General features: G+C 37.5%; 1 protein-coding gene across 7 annotated transcripts in view; it reads right to left on the bottom strand.

Annotated features, from left to right (window-relative positions):
- The window catches only part of LOC115210414 (cyclin-D-binding Myb-like transcription factor 1), a 145,798-nt gene that overhangs the window by 17,386 nt on the left and 114,136 nt on the right, over positions 1–14,276 (bottom strand). For 6 of the 7 annotated variants that reach the window (XM_036502147.1, XM_029779013.2, XM_036502148.1 and 3 more), the window contains 3 exons: positions 4,961–5,120; positions 4,421–4,489; positions 4,050–4,132 (listed from right to left, as the gene is read on the bottom strand). In XM_036502147.1, coding sequence (XP_036358040.1) covers positions 4,050–4,132; positions 4,421–4,489; positions 4,961–5,120 — 312 coding nt within the window. The remainder of the gene's footprint in view (positions 1–4,049; positions 4,133–4,420; positions 4,490–4,960; positions 5,121–14,276) is intronic. The other variant, XM_036502149.1, reaches the window with a different exon arrangement.

Below are 14,276 nucleotides of genomic sequence, written 5' to 3'. Positions count from 1 at the left end.
TACAGTCCTTCCCATAAAGGAGGATGAAACACACAGGATGCTGAAATGGACGAAGTAGTTGCATATTCCAGAATGAGGTTCAAGCCAAAGAAATCCCAGAGCCTCTCTTTGCAGAAAGGGAAATTAGTGGAAACGCTTGTGTTTATAGTAGCCGGCCAAAATATCGCAACAGTGGCAGAGGAACCAGTCAAAAGCCTCAGAAGATGGTATGACAACACCCTGAAAGATATGAAAAGGGGAACCAAAACCAAACAAATGGTGGAAAAAGGTTTGCAGCAGTAGGATAGTGGAGGACATGAAGGTCAAAATCAACAAGTACACAGGAAGTGGCTTGGTGTTCCACTAGGTCTTACTGATGTTGCACTCTACTGTCACCAAGTTCATTGTCTAAGAATACAAAGTTGAAAAAGCAAAGCTCTTAACCATGCTTGAAGATTTGAAAGACAAGGTTGTGAGGTCAATCTGGCTCACACGGAAGACAGACAGGAAATGGAAAGTCTAAGAAGCAATGGATGCAGCAAAGAAAAGCCTTATGATCAGAGAAATAATGGGACACACTCAGGCTGAGCATAAGAAAAACAGAATAGTGGTCAGAGGTTAGGGGAAAGATGAGGAGAGGTCTGATTTTACAGGTGAAAAAGGAAGTGTATGCCATAAGAATTCAGAAGACAATACATATTTCTTTACTACCCACAAGGGGCTACACACAGAGGGGACAAACAAGGACAGACAAACGGATTAAGTTGATTACATCAACCCCAGTGCATAACTGGTACTTAATTTATCAACCCCGAAAGGATGAAAGGCAAAGTCGATCTCGGTGGAATTTGAACTCATAACGTAACAGACGAAATACCGCTAAGCATTTCGCCCAGCGTGCTAACATTTCTGCCAGCTCACCGCCTTCAAAAGACAATACAGAGCCAACAGAACCAGTGGACAATGTAGGAAGGTACACTCCAGAAGTATCTCACCTGGAATGACTTGTAGTGTATAGCACCTCTTAGAATAAGTTTTATCTTCAGATTTGTCTATGATCTCCTGCTTTTGAATTTGAACCTAGTGAAGTGAGGAAATCAGATAATCCTAAGTTCCCACTTTGCTGGGGTAGACAATGACATTTGTCTAAGTGGGATTTTTTTTCTGAAGACCTTTTGCTGTTCAGCTCTCTCGAGAGTTTCTTACCACTATATAGATAGTTGATAGCTTTGACAGATATGTACCATTCGGCAATTATGCAGGCTTTTAAGTCACTGAAAGCATTACAAGGAACTATATGTCAATTGCCATTTCAATGTCCCTATTCTGAACTCACACATTAGCAGTATGACCACTTTCAGTTGGATTTCACCAATGATATAATGAGCAACAGCCTCCAACACTAGGTGTTTGTGAATAGAACCTCAAGGAGTAATTCTTGCTGCAATAGCCATACAACATGCAAAGTGAAATTGCATTCTGGTTCATGAATCATGCACTTCATCAAACTCTAAAAACCAACTATGCATTATTTGAAAAGAGTTCAGAAGAGACAATTTTAGTCAATTTCTTGTAATGTTTTGTGATGCTTTATCTACTATTATAAAAAAAATTATAAGATTTTCTGAAATTCAATTGTGCTCACATGTCTCATTAATTTTCCAAAAATACTAGACTTGAAGTCTTGTAGAACTTGCTGCTGCTTCACTTAGAAAACTTCAGGAGTTATATCAAGACAATCTCCACTGGTTTTATCTGCATTGAGTCCTCTTGTAATTTCTTCTCACTTTCCATTGCAAATAAAAATCACAATTAATGATGGTTCTTTTTCAATTTTTTTAATGATAGCCATCATGTCTTGGTAGTGCTTTACCATATATTTTGGACAACCAATTTTGGGGAAAGTATGATCTTCCAGTCTGATTAGCACAGCCTGCAAGCCACCAGACCATTATACAGATCTCATAGAGCTGGTTTTGAATACACAACAAATGAGCAGATAAGACTTTGGCAAGCTCTACACAAAACTACTAGAATAGATGTATTCACAATACAATATATTATCCCAAAAGAATGAAATTAAAGACATGTAACTTTTCCAAACTTTTTAAAACTTTGGTTCAGTATATTGAGTTGCCCTCCAGCTAAGCCACTAAGAAAATATATGGACACGTCATAGGGATCATAGGATTGATGAATTGCTAAATATTTGGAGACATTGTTCTCTACTCAATTTGATGTATTTCCTTGTCATTATTAGGAATCAATGCAGCAACCTCATGTAAACAAACTATACATTCTTGAGCGTTTACCATCTGGGTTTTTGTCAGTATATAGCCTAATAGAAAGTATTTTCTGGTATCAATTTGTTCTTGAATAGATAGGAATGATAGTAAATAAGCGCTTCTTAAAACTATCACAAGATAGTAAATGAAAAGGAAAACCGTTGAGCAATGTAGCATCATTCATTTTCATGTTACACTCAGTCAAGCACTGAATGTTGAATGTTTCTTCTTAAATATTTTGTTTTGTTGAGTTAAGTATGAACAAATGATATAGTAAATCAGATCAATCTGGTACAAGTATTAAATCATATTTTACAGCAAATACCATAATCAGATTAGGACAACATTTCTCCAGGACACTTTCCAATGAATGTTTGTGTGTTATGAAGCCACAACTCTGACAGGTTACATTGACAGCTACTGATATGATCGAGTCAATATCATGCTGTCTTGCAACATTGACTATTCTTATTTGCTTGTTTCATCAATTAGTTATATTCTGAGCTCTTAGTTGCTGGCTTTGTCCTTAAGAATGTTGCTGGTATACTTGACAATGCTATTCAGCATCTTGATCTAAAATATGTTCAGGCTGTTTTTGAATAAGATTTGCTGTTCTATGATGTTCAGCATTTTATGCAAACAGAAGTTCTTGCTGCTCTCAAGAAACTTACAATCATGCTGCTTTATTTTGTTCAGCATTTTGAGCCACAATATGTTCTTGTTGATTTGAAGGAAGTTGTGGCTGTGCTTCTCTATGTTATTCAGCATTTTATGCCATTTGTCTTCTTGTTTATTGCTGTATTCTAGCTGCTTCTCTGTAAGACATTTTACATTGCTAATTCATATTTGGTCAAATAAAATATGCTTGAACAAACTGATATTACATTAGAGAGGAATAAGAAAAATTATGAAATCTAAGCGAATCCAAGGCATGTTCTGGCTGTATATAACATTTCTTTTTACTTCTTTTATATTTCATACATATATATTGGGTTTAAAAAAAACTTTTTCTACGAACATTTATGCAAATGAATATTGATTATTTTCTTATTACATTATTCTAGAATTTGAAATATTTTTAACTATAATTAATAAATATTACATGCATAATAAAGAATATTTTGTTTTTGGTATTATAAATGGCAAAAATTATTTTACTTGTTATTTTATTGCATTAGTCTCATAAATACACATATACTTAATGTAACATACACATCACACTTTGCATAGTGAAAGTCCCATTATCATTATTATCAGGTCATCCCATAAGTTCTGTCTGATTTTACCTTTTTTAAAATTGAATGAAATTTAATAGTATTTTAGAATATCTAATGGAATTAAAAATTATTTTTATGCATTTGTGTTCATTTAAACTGATTTAAGACCTACAAAATAGACTATTTGATAATTTAAAGATGAAGCAGGTGCTAAAACAAACTCATTTTTTTCAATAATTAAAAATGCAGTCAGTACCCTTTTATAATTAAATTATCAATCTTCATCACCTACACCACTTAATGTTTTTTATAAACATTTTTACACAGTAAATTAGCTTCCTAAGGCCAATAATGGTAGATACTAAACTTTCAACAAAAAAAAAGTTTAGAATTGTCACGTTTCTTAATCACTGTTATGGTGATTGCTAATGGTGAAAACATTGGAAATAATGCACCAAGAAACTGACACAGCAATACTTTTCCAGACACCTAGATGTTGTTGTTTCAAGATATTCTTCAAAAGGATTAAAGGACTAAAGAAATAAAAATAACACATATATATAATTACCAGAAAATGGGAGTACTTGATAGTCAGGGACATGCCTTTTTAGAGACCACCACTTGCCTCGCAGCCATTGTGGGGACCGAACACTAAGTAATAACAGGAATAAAACCAATTATAATGAAAGTACAGAATGTAAACATTGCTTATCTTGTTTAATGGGATTTATAATCAATAGTTCCAAAGCAATGAAAATTGACTATTTAACAATTTTTAAGGTATTTGAGAAACAGAGATATCATTTGATGAAGAGATTACGACAAAACTGCAACTCAGAAACTCTATAGCATTGTAAAGAGGTTATTATAGCAATATGATTTGAATATTTAGATAGTGAAATCTAATACTATACTATTCAAACAATGGCGGAAAATTACCTGGGCCAATCTTTGGCTAATTCATTCCAATCAATTTGTGTTTCATCTGTTACAGATGATGATGACATCCTGTATAAAAAATTTTTAAATCTCTGAAATCTTTTGCATTACTTTTAATTGTTCAAGATTGATTTTATGTTTGTTCACAAGCTGCTTCATCATAACAGGAAATATAAACAATAACTATACAAATGACAAATATAGAAACAATATAATGAAACCTTTATGCTCAACATGTCTCCAAGAAACAACCTTAACCCTTTTGTCACCACACTTTTGTTGAAATATAGTCTCCATTTCAATTAATATTGAAAATAAAGAATTTATAAAAAAAAAAAATAAATAAAAAACTTTGTCATTATTAAGGTAGTATTTGAAACATAAAGTAGCATGAAATTCTGATGGAAGGGTTTAATTAAGATCACTTTAAAACAAGGAGGCAGTTTCAGGCAGATTAGTATCAAAAAGATTAGGAATGTATTCTGTTCAAAACAAATAATTTCAAAATGTAACTTTACTTTCAAATTTAGTAAAACTTACTTTAATATTAAGTTGATATCATCAAGTCTTGTCCATTCAGCACCTCCTTGCTGTTTCCAGTTAAGATAGTTCAACCACTTGGTACGGCACTGTTTCTCAGATCTTGTACCAACCCTTTCAGAAACAGCAGCCCATGATAAACCATGTGTAATATTCTCACCTTTCCAAAGTAAATAAATAATATTACCATTATTATCTGGCCAATCTTGCTTGGACAAAATATTACAATAACCTCCAATTTAGGCAATAGGCCAGCAATTTTGAGAAATTCTGTTGAATGTAATGTTTATTATATATTCACATTATTTTGAATTAATCATGCATTACATTGTAGCTTGAAGGAGGTGATCTTGTGCCAGATGATGAACGGTTAGGACAGAAACAGGTGTGTTGCTGTAGAGTAGATACATGATTACCTAGCCAGAGGAAGAGAGTGAGAGAAAGAGAGACAGAGCGGAAGAGAATACGGGAGAGATGGAGGCATACTTACAAGGAATGGATCAGAATATAAATGGTAGAGTAGAGCAAGAGAGAGAGAGATAGTGGTGAAATGCCTGGGCTTAATCTCAGGGTATGGGGTTCAGAATATAAACGGCAGGGTATTGCCCATGGTGTGTGGGTAGGGAGTAGAGACTTCACATGGATGCAAGAACTGGGGAAGATGCAGTGACTGGTGAAATCTGGGTATATAGAGGGAGTGAGGGACTACAGAATAGCAATGATACAGTAAGCAGAGCAGTGAGGACATAATTAGGGAGCAAGAGATCAGCATAGTGCATGAAAAGAGGAAATGTGAGGAAGAGAAGAGATGCATATACTTATTGGGATAGGGTATGTGATAAGTTTTATTGTGATATGTGAGTAGAAAACAGTGCTTCTATAACTTCTCAAGAACCTCATATCACAAGACATCTCAGTCCATTGCCATCTCCTCCATGAGGCCTAACATCCTGAGACTGATCCACACTACTTCATTCCATGTCTTCCTGAGTCTCCCTCTTTGGCAGGTGCCATCCATTTTCAGCAATCAGCACTTCTCTGTACAGCTGTCTACATTCATATGCATCACATGTCCAAACTAACATAATCTTCTCTCTTGCATGCTGCACCTAATTCTTCCTATCCCCAACTTTTCTCTTAACACATTTGCACTTCGTCTTACATACACACTGATGTTGCACATCCAATAAAACATACTGCATTCATTCCTCTCTAGTCTAGGCATGCCTTCTGGATTCAGAGCCCATGTCTCACTACATGGAGTATAGCCATTTGTACACAGGCATCATACAATCTACCTTTCACTCTGAGAGAGAGCCTTTTTGTTGCTAACATAGGCAATAGCTCTCTGAACCACCTCTATCCTATTCTTGCTCTAGAAACAATACTTTTAGAACATTGTCCACCATTGCTAATTTGGTCACCTAGGTAACAGAATTATCTATTACCTCAAGAGAGCCTCCTGGGCATTTGAGAGTCTAAATCCTGTGTGTCCTTAGTGCTTATTGTTCCTGCACATCTGCATATATGAAGATGACTTTATCTGTTAATTTATCTGTGATTCCACTGCACCTCTTATGTGTCCATAGCTTACATTGGATGCAGTGAATGGAATTACTTCCAATTCCTTTCCTACATATTGAGCAAGGCCATTTACCTGATAGAAAGATAAACTCTTATCGGCTTTCTTGCAAATAACAACTTTGGTCTTTATCAGGTTAACTTTAAGGCTCTTTGATTCCATGTTTTGCTTCCATACCTGGAATTTCTTCTCCAATTCTGCTACAGATTCCACAATAAGAGCAAGGTCATCAGCATAGAATAGTTCCCACAGGCATCCAATCCAGTTTTGAATTCCTCGGTTATGGCCTGGAGGACTATGGTGAATAGGAATGGACTGAGAACTGGACCCTGGTGAACCTCTGCTTGTACACTAAATTCATCCCTGTACATTCATGGCCAACTCTCACCATACTGACAACACTGCTGTACATGGCTTGTATAGCTCTAAAAAACCACTCCTCTACTCCTAACTTCCTTAGAGACCACCAGAAAACAAAATGAGGGACTCTGTCAAAAACTTTTTCCAAGTCAAGGAAAGCCAAGTACAAGTGTTTACTTTTGGCCAAATACTTTTCTTGCAGCTGTCTCACTAGGAAGATGGCAAACTGCATCTCAGTTTAAACCTATTCCTAACCAATTGAGCTATAAATCACCCTGTAATTTTCATGACCCAAACCAGCAGTTTGATGCCTCTGTAGTTGTTTATATCTAAGGCATCACTTTTATCCTTGTAGCAGCTAACTATAATACTACTACACTAGTCAGTGGGGATGACACCTTCCTGAATAACCTGATTAACTATACAAGTGAGTAGGCTGTATCCTACACCACCAGATATTTTAATCAACTCAGCAGTGATTCTTGATGGTCTTGAGGGGCTTTCCTGTTTTCATATCTTTAATTGCCTTATCTATTATACTGCTATCAACTCTGGTGGCTGATCCCTCAGTTGGTTCAATATTTGAAACTCTCCTTTTCCCATGCATTTTTCACATTTAGCAACCTTTCATAGTGGTACTTCCATGCATCTTTTTTCACTGAGTCATTAAGTGCAAATATACCATTATCCATTCATGCACATTTCTTCCCCAGCACATCCCTATTCTCTCTGATACACTGCTTTGCGATCCTGAACACCTCATGCTATAGAACATTGGCAAAGCTCTTACCCTCTACTATTCCTTTTGCTATGTAAACCTAAATCAACCTCTATTAATTTAATTGATTAAATCATCTGTGGGTTGACTTAATTGACAGTTCCTCTTCCCACAGATTTTTGGCCTTGTCCCTACATTGTTGTTGTTAGTAGTTGTGGAGATGATGATGATGATGATAATAATAATAATAATAATGCTTTCTTCATTAATCACCAAGAGTTCACAAAAAACATTGGGAATGGTACAGGGCAATACAATGTGGTAGCATGTAAAAGGTAAAAATTAGTAACAAAACAAGATTATAACAATGAATAATTCCTTTAAAGGAGATTTCTTACAGCTGTTCATGGAGACCCCACAAAACCATGGTCACTCTAACCACAAAGGCAAGTGCCCCCTCCACATTGTTCTTCTCCAACCTACAGGCACATGCCTCAAGTAGGCTCATTCATGCAATATTCACCAATCTCTTAACAAATTGTTGGAAAGCAGCACTTCCCTCTCTTTTCTCGGTTTTCTTTTCAAGTGAAACTTGAAAAAGTTGATAAGTATTTGGCCAAAGAGAAAAGTATCTGTCTTTGGCCCTTTAAATCTGGTCCACCACATAACCTCTTTTGATAAGGACCCCAGACAAAAAAAGAAGAAAACTGTCTACCCTTCCTGGCCAAAGGAAGGCAGCAAGACAGTCTTCACAATGGATTCAACTGAAAGCTAGATTCACCCTACATGTGACAGCAGATGTTTGACATAAACCCACAAGTCAGCAATTTTTGGGCACTAGATGAGGGCATGCAGAACAGTTTTATTGATGACGGCACTTCCGTGCCTGTAAAGTTTATCCTGAATAGGTAATGCTCTCTGGTAGTACTGCTAAGCGAAGGATTTCTGGAAATTATCTATAGGCCCCCTGCCCTAAAGTCCCCCAGAACAGACCAGCCAAATGATTCTCATTGACACCCAAAGTCTCTCTGAGAATATTGTTGCAATTGCCTGCAACTAACCTTCTATGATGCCAGAGTGGAACTTCCACCAATTGAATAGCTTGAATAACGCAAGACTGTGAGTGCCTGAGGATACTCTAGGTTTCAGGTGCCCTGCCTCAGTCTATGCTTGATCCAAGACTGCAGCTCAGTCAAAGAGACAAGCTGTGGAGAATCCTGTTTGACAAATAGTGATCACACCTGCTCACTGTCAAGGAAACACTGGAGATATCATAGTCTCTGTACATGTCTGCACATCAGCAGCCATAGAATGCCCAGCCCTCCATTCAGCTGGGTTTTGACAGCAAATGGGGCACCTGACCATTGGAATGCATTCCTTCCACAGAAAGTAGAAGAGTATGTGTTCCAATTTAGCCAGACATAAACTGGGGCAAGGCACGAAGGCCAGGCAGAAACATATGATGGAAGCAATGTAAGCAGTCTCATGCATTTTTGGATTAGATTGGCTACCCTGTTTGTCACCTCAACCCAGTTCTTACCCATCTAGATATCTGGACCAAACCATATCCTGAGCAATTTAACTGGTCCCTCTGTCTAGCAAGCCATGACATTATTAGACAGCATGGACCTATCTCTCCAGGTACCTAGCTGCTGGTCCACTGACTTTTCTTGGTTAATTTTTACTCCTGTCACCACATCATTTCTTTTAAGGCAGTACTGACTAGGTCAGGTCTATGCGCTTGGTGTTTGACATTATGGTTGTAATGTTATCTGTGTATGTTGACATGGTTCTCCCATGACCTATATCATATGGGATGCCTCTCAATACATCCAATTTCCACAATAGTGGATTTAAAGTCAATTCATACAGAAGAGACAAGAAAGGACAATCCTTAACAGATTAAGTGTATGATGCTGAATGGTTTTGATAGGTATTCATACACCTGAACTACTGAGCAGATGTTACTGTGTGTTGTAGCAATCCAGCCACAGTAAACAAGGCCAAAACTGGCTACTGTGAGAAAGGCTGTAAAGTATTGGTGATCAACCCTATTAAAAGCTTTGGACTGATCCAAATTGATCAGGGCCCCACTAATGCCAACTTCTTTACCCACCATTGTCTATGATGTGTTGTATAAAGTTGTTGTGGATGGATCTGCTTGGGATTGCATATCATCAATCAGTTTTTCAACAAGTGCCAATCTCCTTGTAAACACCTAGGCCAAAATCTGCATTCAGCAGCATTATGGGCCTAAAATTTTCTATTTGATACCACCTGGTTTGGGTCCCTTCTTGGCAATGCACCACTCCTCAACACATAGAACTAGAAATTCTCTTGTCCTACTAAAAGGTTGCAAACAAGTCTGGCATATAAAAATAAAGCTCATGGAGCAGATCATTCATACCAAGCAATTTCCGCCCCATGTAACCTATCATTGCATCCTGTATTTCTGTGGCTGTTATTTGTTACTGAAATTCATGGCATGCTGTTGAGGTAGGCACTGAAATTCATCCTGCATTCTAGCTTGCCATTTGTCTAAAATAGTTGGGTGAAGTGCTGCACACATCTGCTTGCACTCAAGTACTATGCATCCATTTTGGTCAACCAAAGACCAAATTGTGGCTTTATTGCCATGTTGTGCCTCTGCCACTCAGGTCCATTGAGTAGCTTTCATTCCTTTGTTTCTCAGAGCACACACAATAGCTCTGACAATGCATTCTTCATGCTTAGCATTAGTCCAGGGCCAAGCTCACCATTAGCATGTTGGTTACACTACTTTTCTTAAGTACCTCTTCTAAGTTTCCCTCTATTCTATTTCTTTCTATCACTAATGCCTTATTAAACCTAATTAATTCTACTCTATTTACCTTTTTCAGGGCCAGTCATCATTTGTTGTTGATAACTGATGCCATCAATGCCTGTTTAGCTAATTTGCTAATACAGTCTCTGTAAGTCTGGTATGCTGGGAATGATGTATTCAGCTTCCAGTAACTGGGTCCCTGCCTATTAAGTATATCTAAGTTGACTGTGCAGATTTTAAAAAGTGAACAACTTATACTATCCTTATCTGCTGGCCTACAAAATATTATAGATATGACCTAGATGTAATTTGTCCATGTCCACACTGGTGCATTTGGGAAATACAGTTAGTACCTGTAAGACAGTTGAAAACGTCTGAGTAGTTTTGCAAGGCTTTTGCATCTCACACTTCTAACAGTTAGCCCCAACACAATTCAAATGTGCATTCAAAATGGTGTTCCAATCACCCATTAGCGCTAAAAGCTTAGATGATCCAAGGAAAACCTCCAAATGTCTGAAGAAATCTGGCTGTCCTGCCCGTCAGAGCATAAATAACCACCAGTCTGAAGGCACCTCTGTCACTACTGCTCATATCCAGGACTATCAACTTACCATCTGGATCCAGGAATATAGTCCTTTTCAGATTCAGACCTCTCTGGAACAACACTGCAGTTCCACCTTCCCATAGTAAATCACATATCCAGTATGTTGGTTAGAGAGTCTGGTTTCACTGATAGCCACTACATCTAAACTTGGTGACCTGAGGTCATTGAATAGGTGGCCCTGGTTCTAAGGTAGCCCCAAGCCACATGAATTTATACTGTCTATTCTGAGCAATGCCATGCTTGTCAGAGAGGAGAATAAAAAGAATCACTTACTCTATATTTTGTGCAGAGACAGATTTCTGTCTTGGCTTTTTGTGGGTGTCTCCACAAGCATTTCTTGGTAGTGCCTTTTATTTATGGTCCCATGGAAATCTCCCATTCCTTTGGGATATTTTGCTTTTAATTTGTTGTAAGTTTGCTGCCCTAGTTTCATAATTTCTATGTGAATAGGGATTTTACGAAGGGGTGCATTTAGAGTGATGTGGGGGCAGTATTCATTTAGAGTAATGTCTGTGTATTTTTGAATGTTTTATTAAATTCTTGTTGTTTGTGTCTATGGCCATGTAATTTATGATGCCTTGGTAGTGCTGTTCATATTGCTGATCTGGAATGCTATGTGCTTTCCTTTGTTGAGGTGTTTGTGATGTCAGTGTGTTTGTAGTGTCAGAGATGTTTGTAATTGCATTGGTGTGAGATGTGTGGGTTTGTGATAGTTTGTTGGTTTCTGTGTCTCCTCCTCTAATCTCCTTGATTTTAGTTTTGCACTGTGCTTTTCATTTTCTAATTTTTACCTTTTTCCTTTCACCGTGATCCATTCTACAGGGTTTATAAAACTGTTTTCCTCACTAGACAAGTTTTCACAGTCAGCATTTCTAGGCTGGTGGCCTGGTCAACTGGTGTCACTTTTCTCAAGTGTGATGGTGTGTTTTTCTTTTATAGTTTTCCTTGGGTGTGGTATCAGTCCTTGCTGCTGATGTTGCTGAATGGATTTCTCCTGCTGCTCTTTCTGCTGATGCTGTTGTTGTTTTGGTTTTGGATGCAGCTGCTCTTAGCACTGATGCTTTAGGTGTTGTTGTGTTGAAGGTGTTTGCAGCAGCAGGGTTTATTCTTTTCTTTGCATGGAGCAGAAAACCTTTAAATGGTTTGTTTTACCATAAGTGTGGTACCTTGCTTTTCTGTCCTCTACTACTACAAATAGTTGTGTTCCACTAGGTAGGTTGATCAGGTCAGGGATGTTTCCAGCAGTGGCCAAATAAGCAAGAATAAACAGTTCCATGCCTGTGCCTGACCAATTCTTTTTCCTCATTTTGTACACTTGTAGAATTTTACTTTGTCCTCTATGCCATATAATACAGCTGCTACAAGCAAAGAGATGTCCACTTCTGATGGCACCTCTGCCACCTTTACTTTCCCAACTCCCTGAGGGTTGTTTTGGCATTTTCTTTGGCTAATTCTTCAGTTGAGAATCTTACCTTATCTGTGCCAAATGTGGTGGATGTAATGAGGACTACATAGGTCATACTAGCTTGATCTTGAAGGGCAGATCGACAGTACACAGGCAACAGATCCGGGACCTGACAATCAGGAAAATTTTCATAAGGAAACACTTATTAATGCCCCACAGACACAAACCTGAAATACTAAATTTTCCTTTTCTATCAATGCACTGGAAACACTTCAACCCAATTCTGATTGAATAAGGAAATACTCAATTGAATAAAGAAAGCATACTCAATTTTTCCATGTAAAATGACCAGAGACAACAGATATAATTTGAAAACTTTAACCCTTTCGATACCAACCTGGCTGTAGACGGCCGAAAAGTTTTTTGGTTCATAAGGCCAACTTGGCCGTAGCCAGCCAAGAGTACCCATTGTTATTTAAATGTAAATTTGAACGCAAATCTCATTAGTACATTTGTGAAAACATATGATTTCACTTTGTAAATAGTTGAGTTATAATAGCCAACATTATTTAACATGATATCTGAACTTAGTGAATTTTGGGAGATTTTTTTTCCACAATTTTTTGGCACTGATTTTTTTCCAACTTTGAAAATGGATAGGAGTTTCATACTACCAAACAGTAATTCTGAATTTGAAGGTTTTTTAATGGGAGATATGAAGATATCAAGAAAAAGAATGAATGAGGTACAAAAGCATGTGGTGTACGGGAATGAATCAGATATTTCTGTATCCGAAACTGAAAGCAGTGATTCTGAAGAAACTGAAAGCAGCGATAGCGACAGCAAAGACGATTTTACATCAGAATGGAGTAAAAAGTCTAAAAATGTTTTTATTAACAAATTTTCTGGGGAGACGGGGTCTACCCATAGTCTTTCTCAGTAAGTGAAACTGTTAGACTGTTTTCGTATTTTTTCCAGTATGCTTGTTTGAAGTGATCACTGCAGAAACAAACTGTATACGCTAGGAAAACCCACAAAATGGGGTACTGCTGTGGATTTAGTTTTTATACAGGGAAAAAGAAACAATAATGTTAGTCAGCATGGCCTAGGGTATGATGTGGTCTGGAATTTATCAATTCCATACCATAACCAGGGCCAGATATTATTTTTTGACCAATTTTTTAGTTCGGTCAAACTTGCACTGGATTTAGAAGCTGTGACAACATATACGTGTGCTACAGTAATTGTTAGTAGAAAAGGGCTGCTGTTCGATATAAAAAAGCAAAATTAAAAGAGGTGAAATAATCCATCAGCAGAAAGGAAATTTGCTAGCGACTACATACAGATAAAAGACAGATAAATTTTCCATCTACCAGTGCACAACTATGTGTAGATGAAAATGGCACCCCATTAGTGAACCTTGATTATAACAGGTACATAGGCGGTGTGGATTGGCTGACCCAGAAGATGAGTTATTATCCGATTGGTAGACCAGGCAATAAATGGTGGCAATACCTGGTTTGATATATAGTGAACATGAGCCTTGTAAATGTATTTATATTATATACCAAATAAGGAGGGGCTCGCAAGCAGTGTGACCATCTGCAGTTCCGAGCAAATGTAGCAATGCAGTTGAGGGCAGGTTATTCCTCCAAAACAATAACTACAGGAAGGAGGAGCAAAGCCTGCCAGAGAGATATTCCACTGAGTTCAGTCGATCTCCATAAATTAGAAATCCAACTACCTACGACAAAAGATACCCAACATCAGAGTAGCGTTTTAGAATCTGAGGCACTTCATCATTCTATTGCTCTCTTACCTTCCCTTTTAACCCTACCTCTTTC

Source organism: Octopus sinensis, linkage group LG4 (assembly GCF_006345805.1).
Source record: "Octopus sinensis linkage group LG4, ASM634580v1, whole genome shotgun sequence".
In the NCBI taxonomy this organism is placed as follows: domain Eukaryota; kingdom Metazoa; phylum Mollusca; class Cephalopoda; order Octopoda; family Octopodidae; genus Octopus; species Octopus sinensis.
Note: the sequence above shows the minus strand (reverse complement) of the source record. Positions and strands in the feature narration are given on the sequence as shown.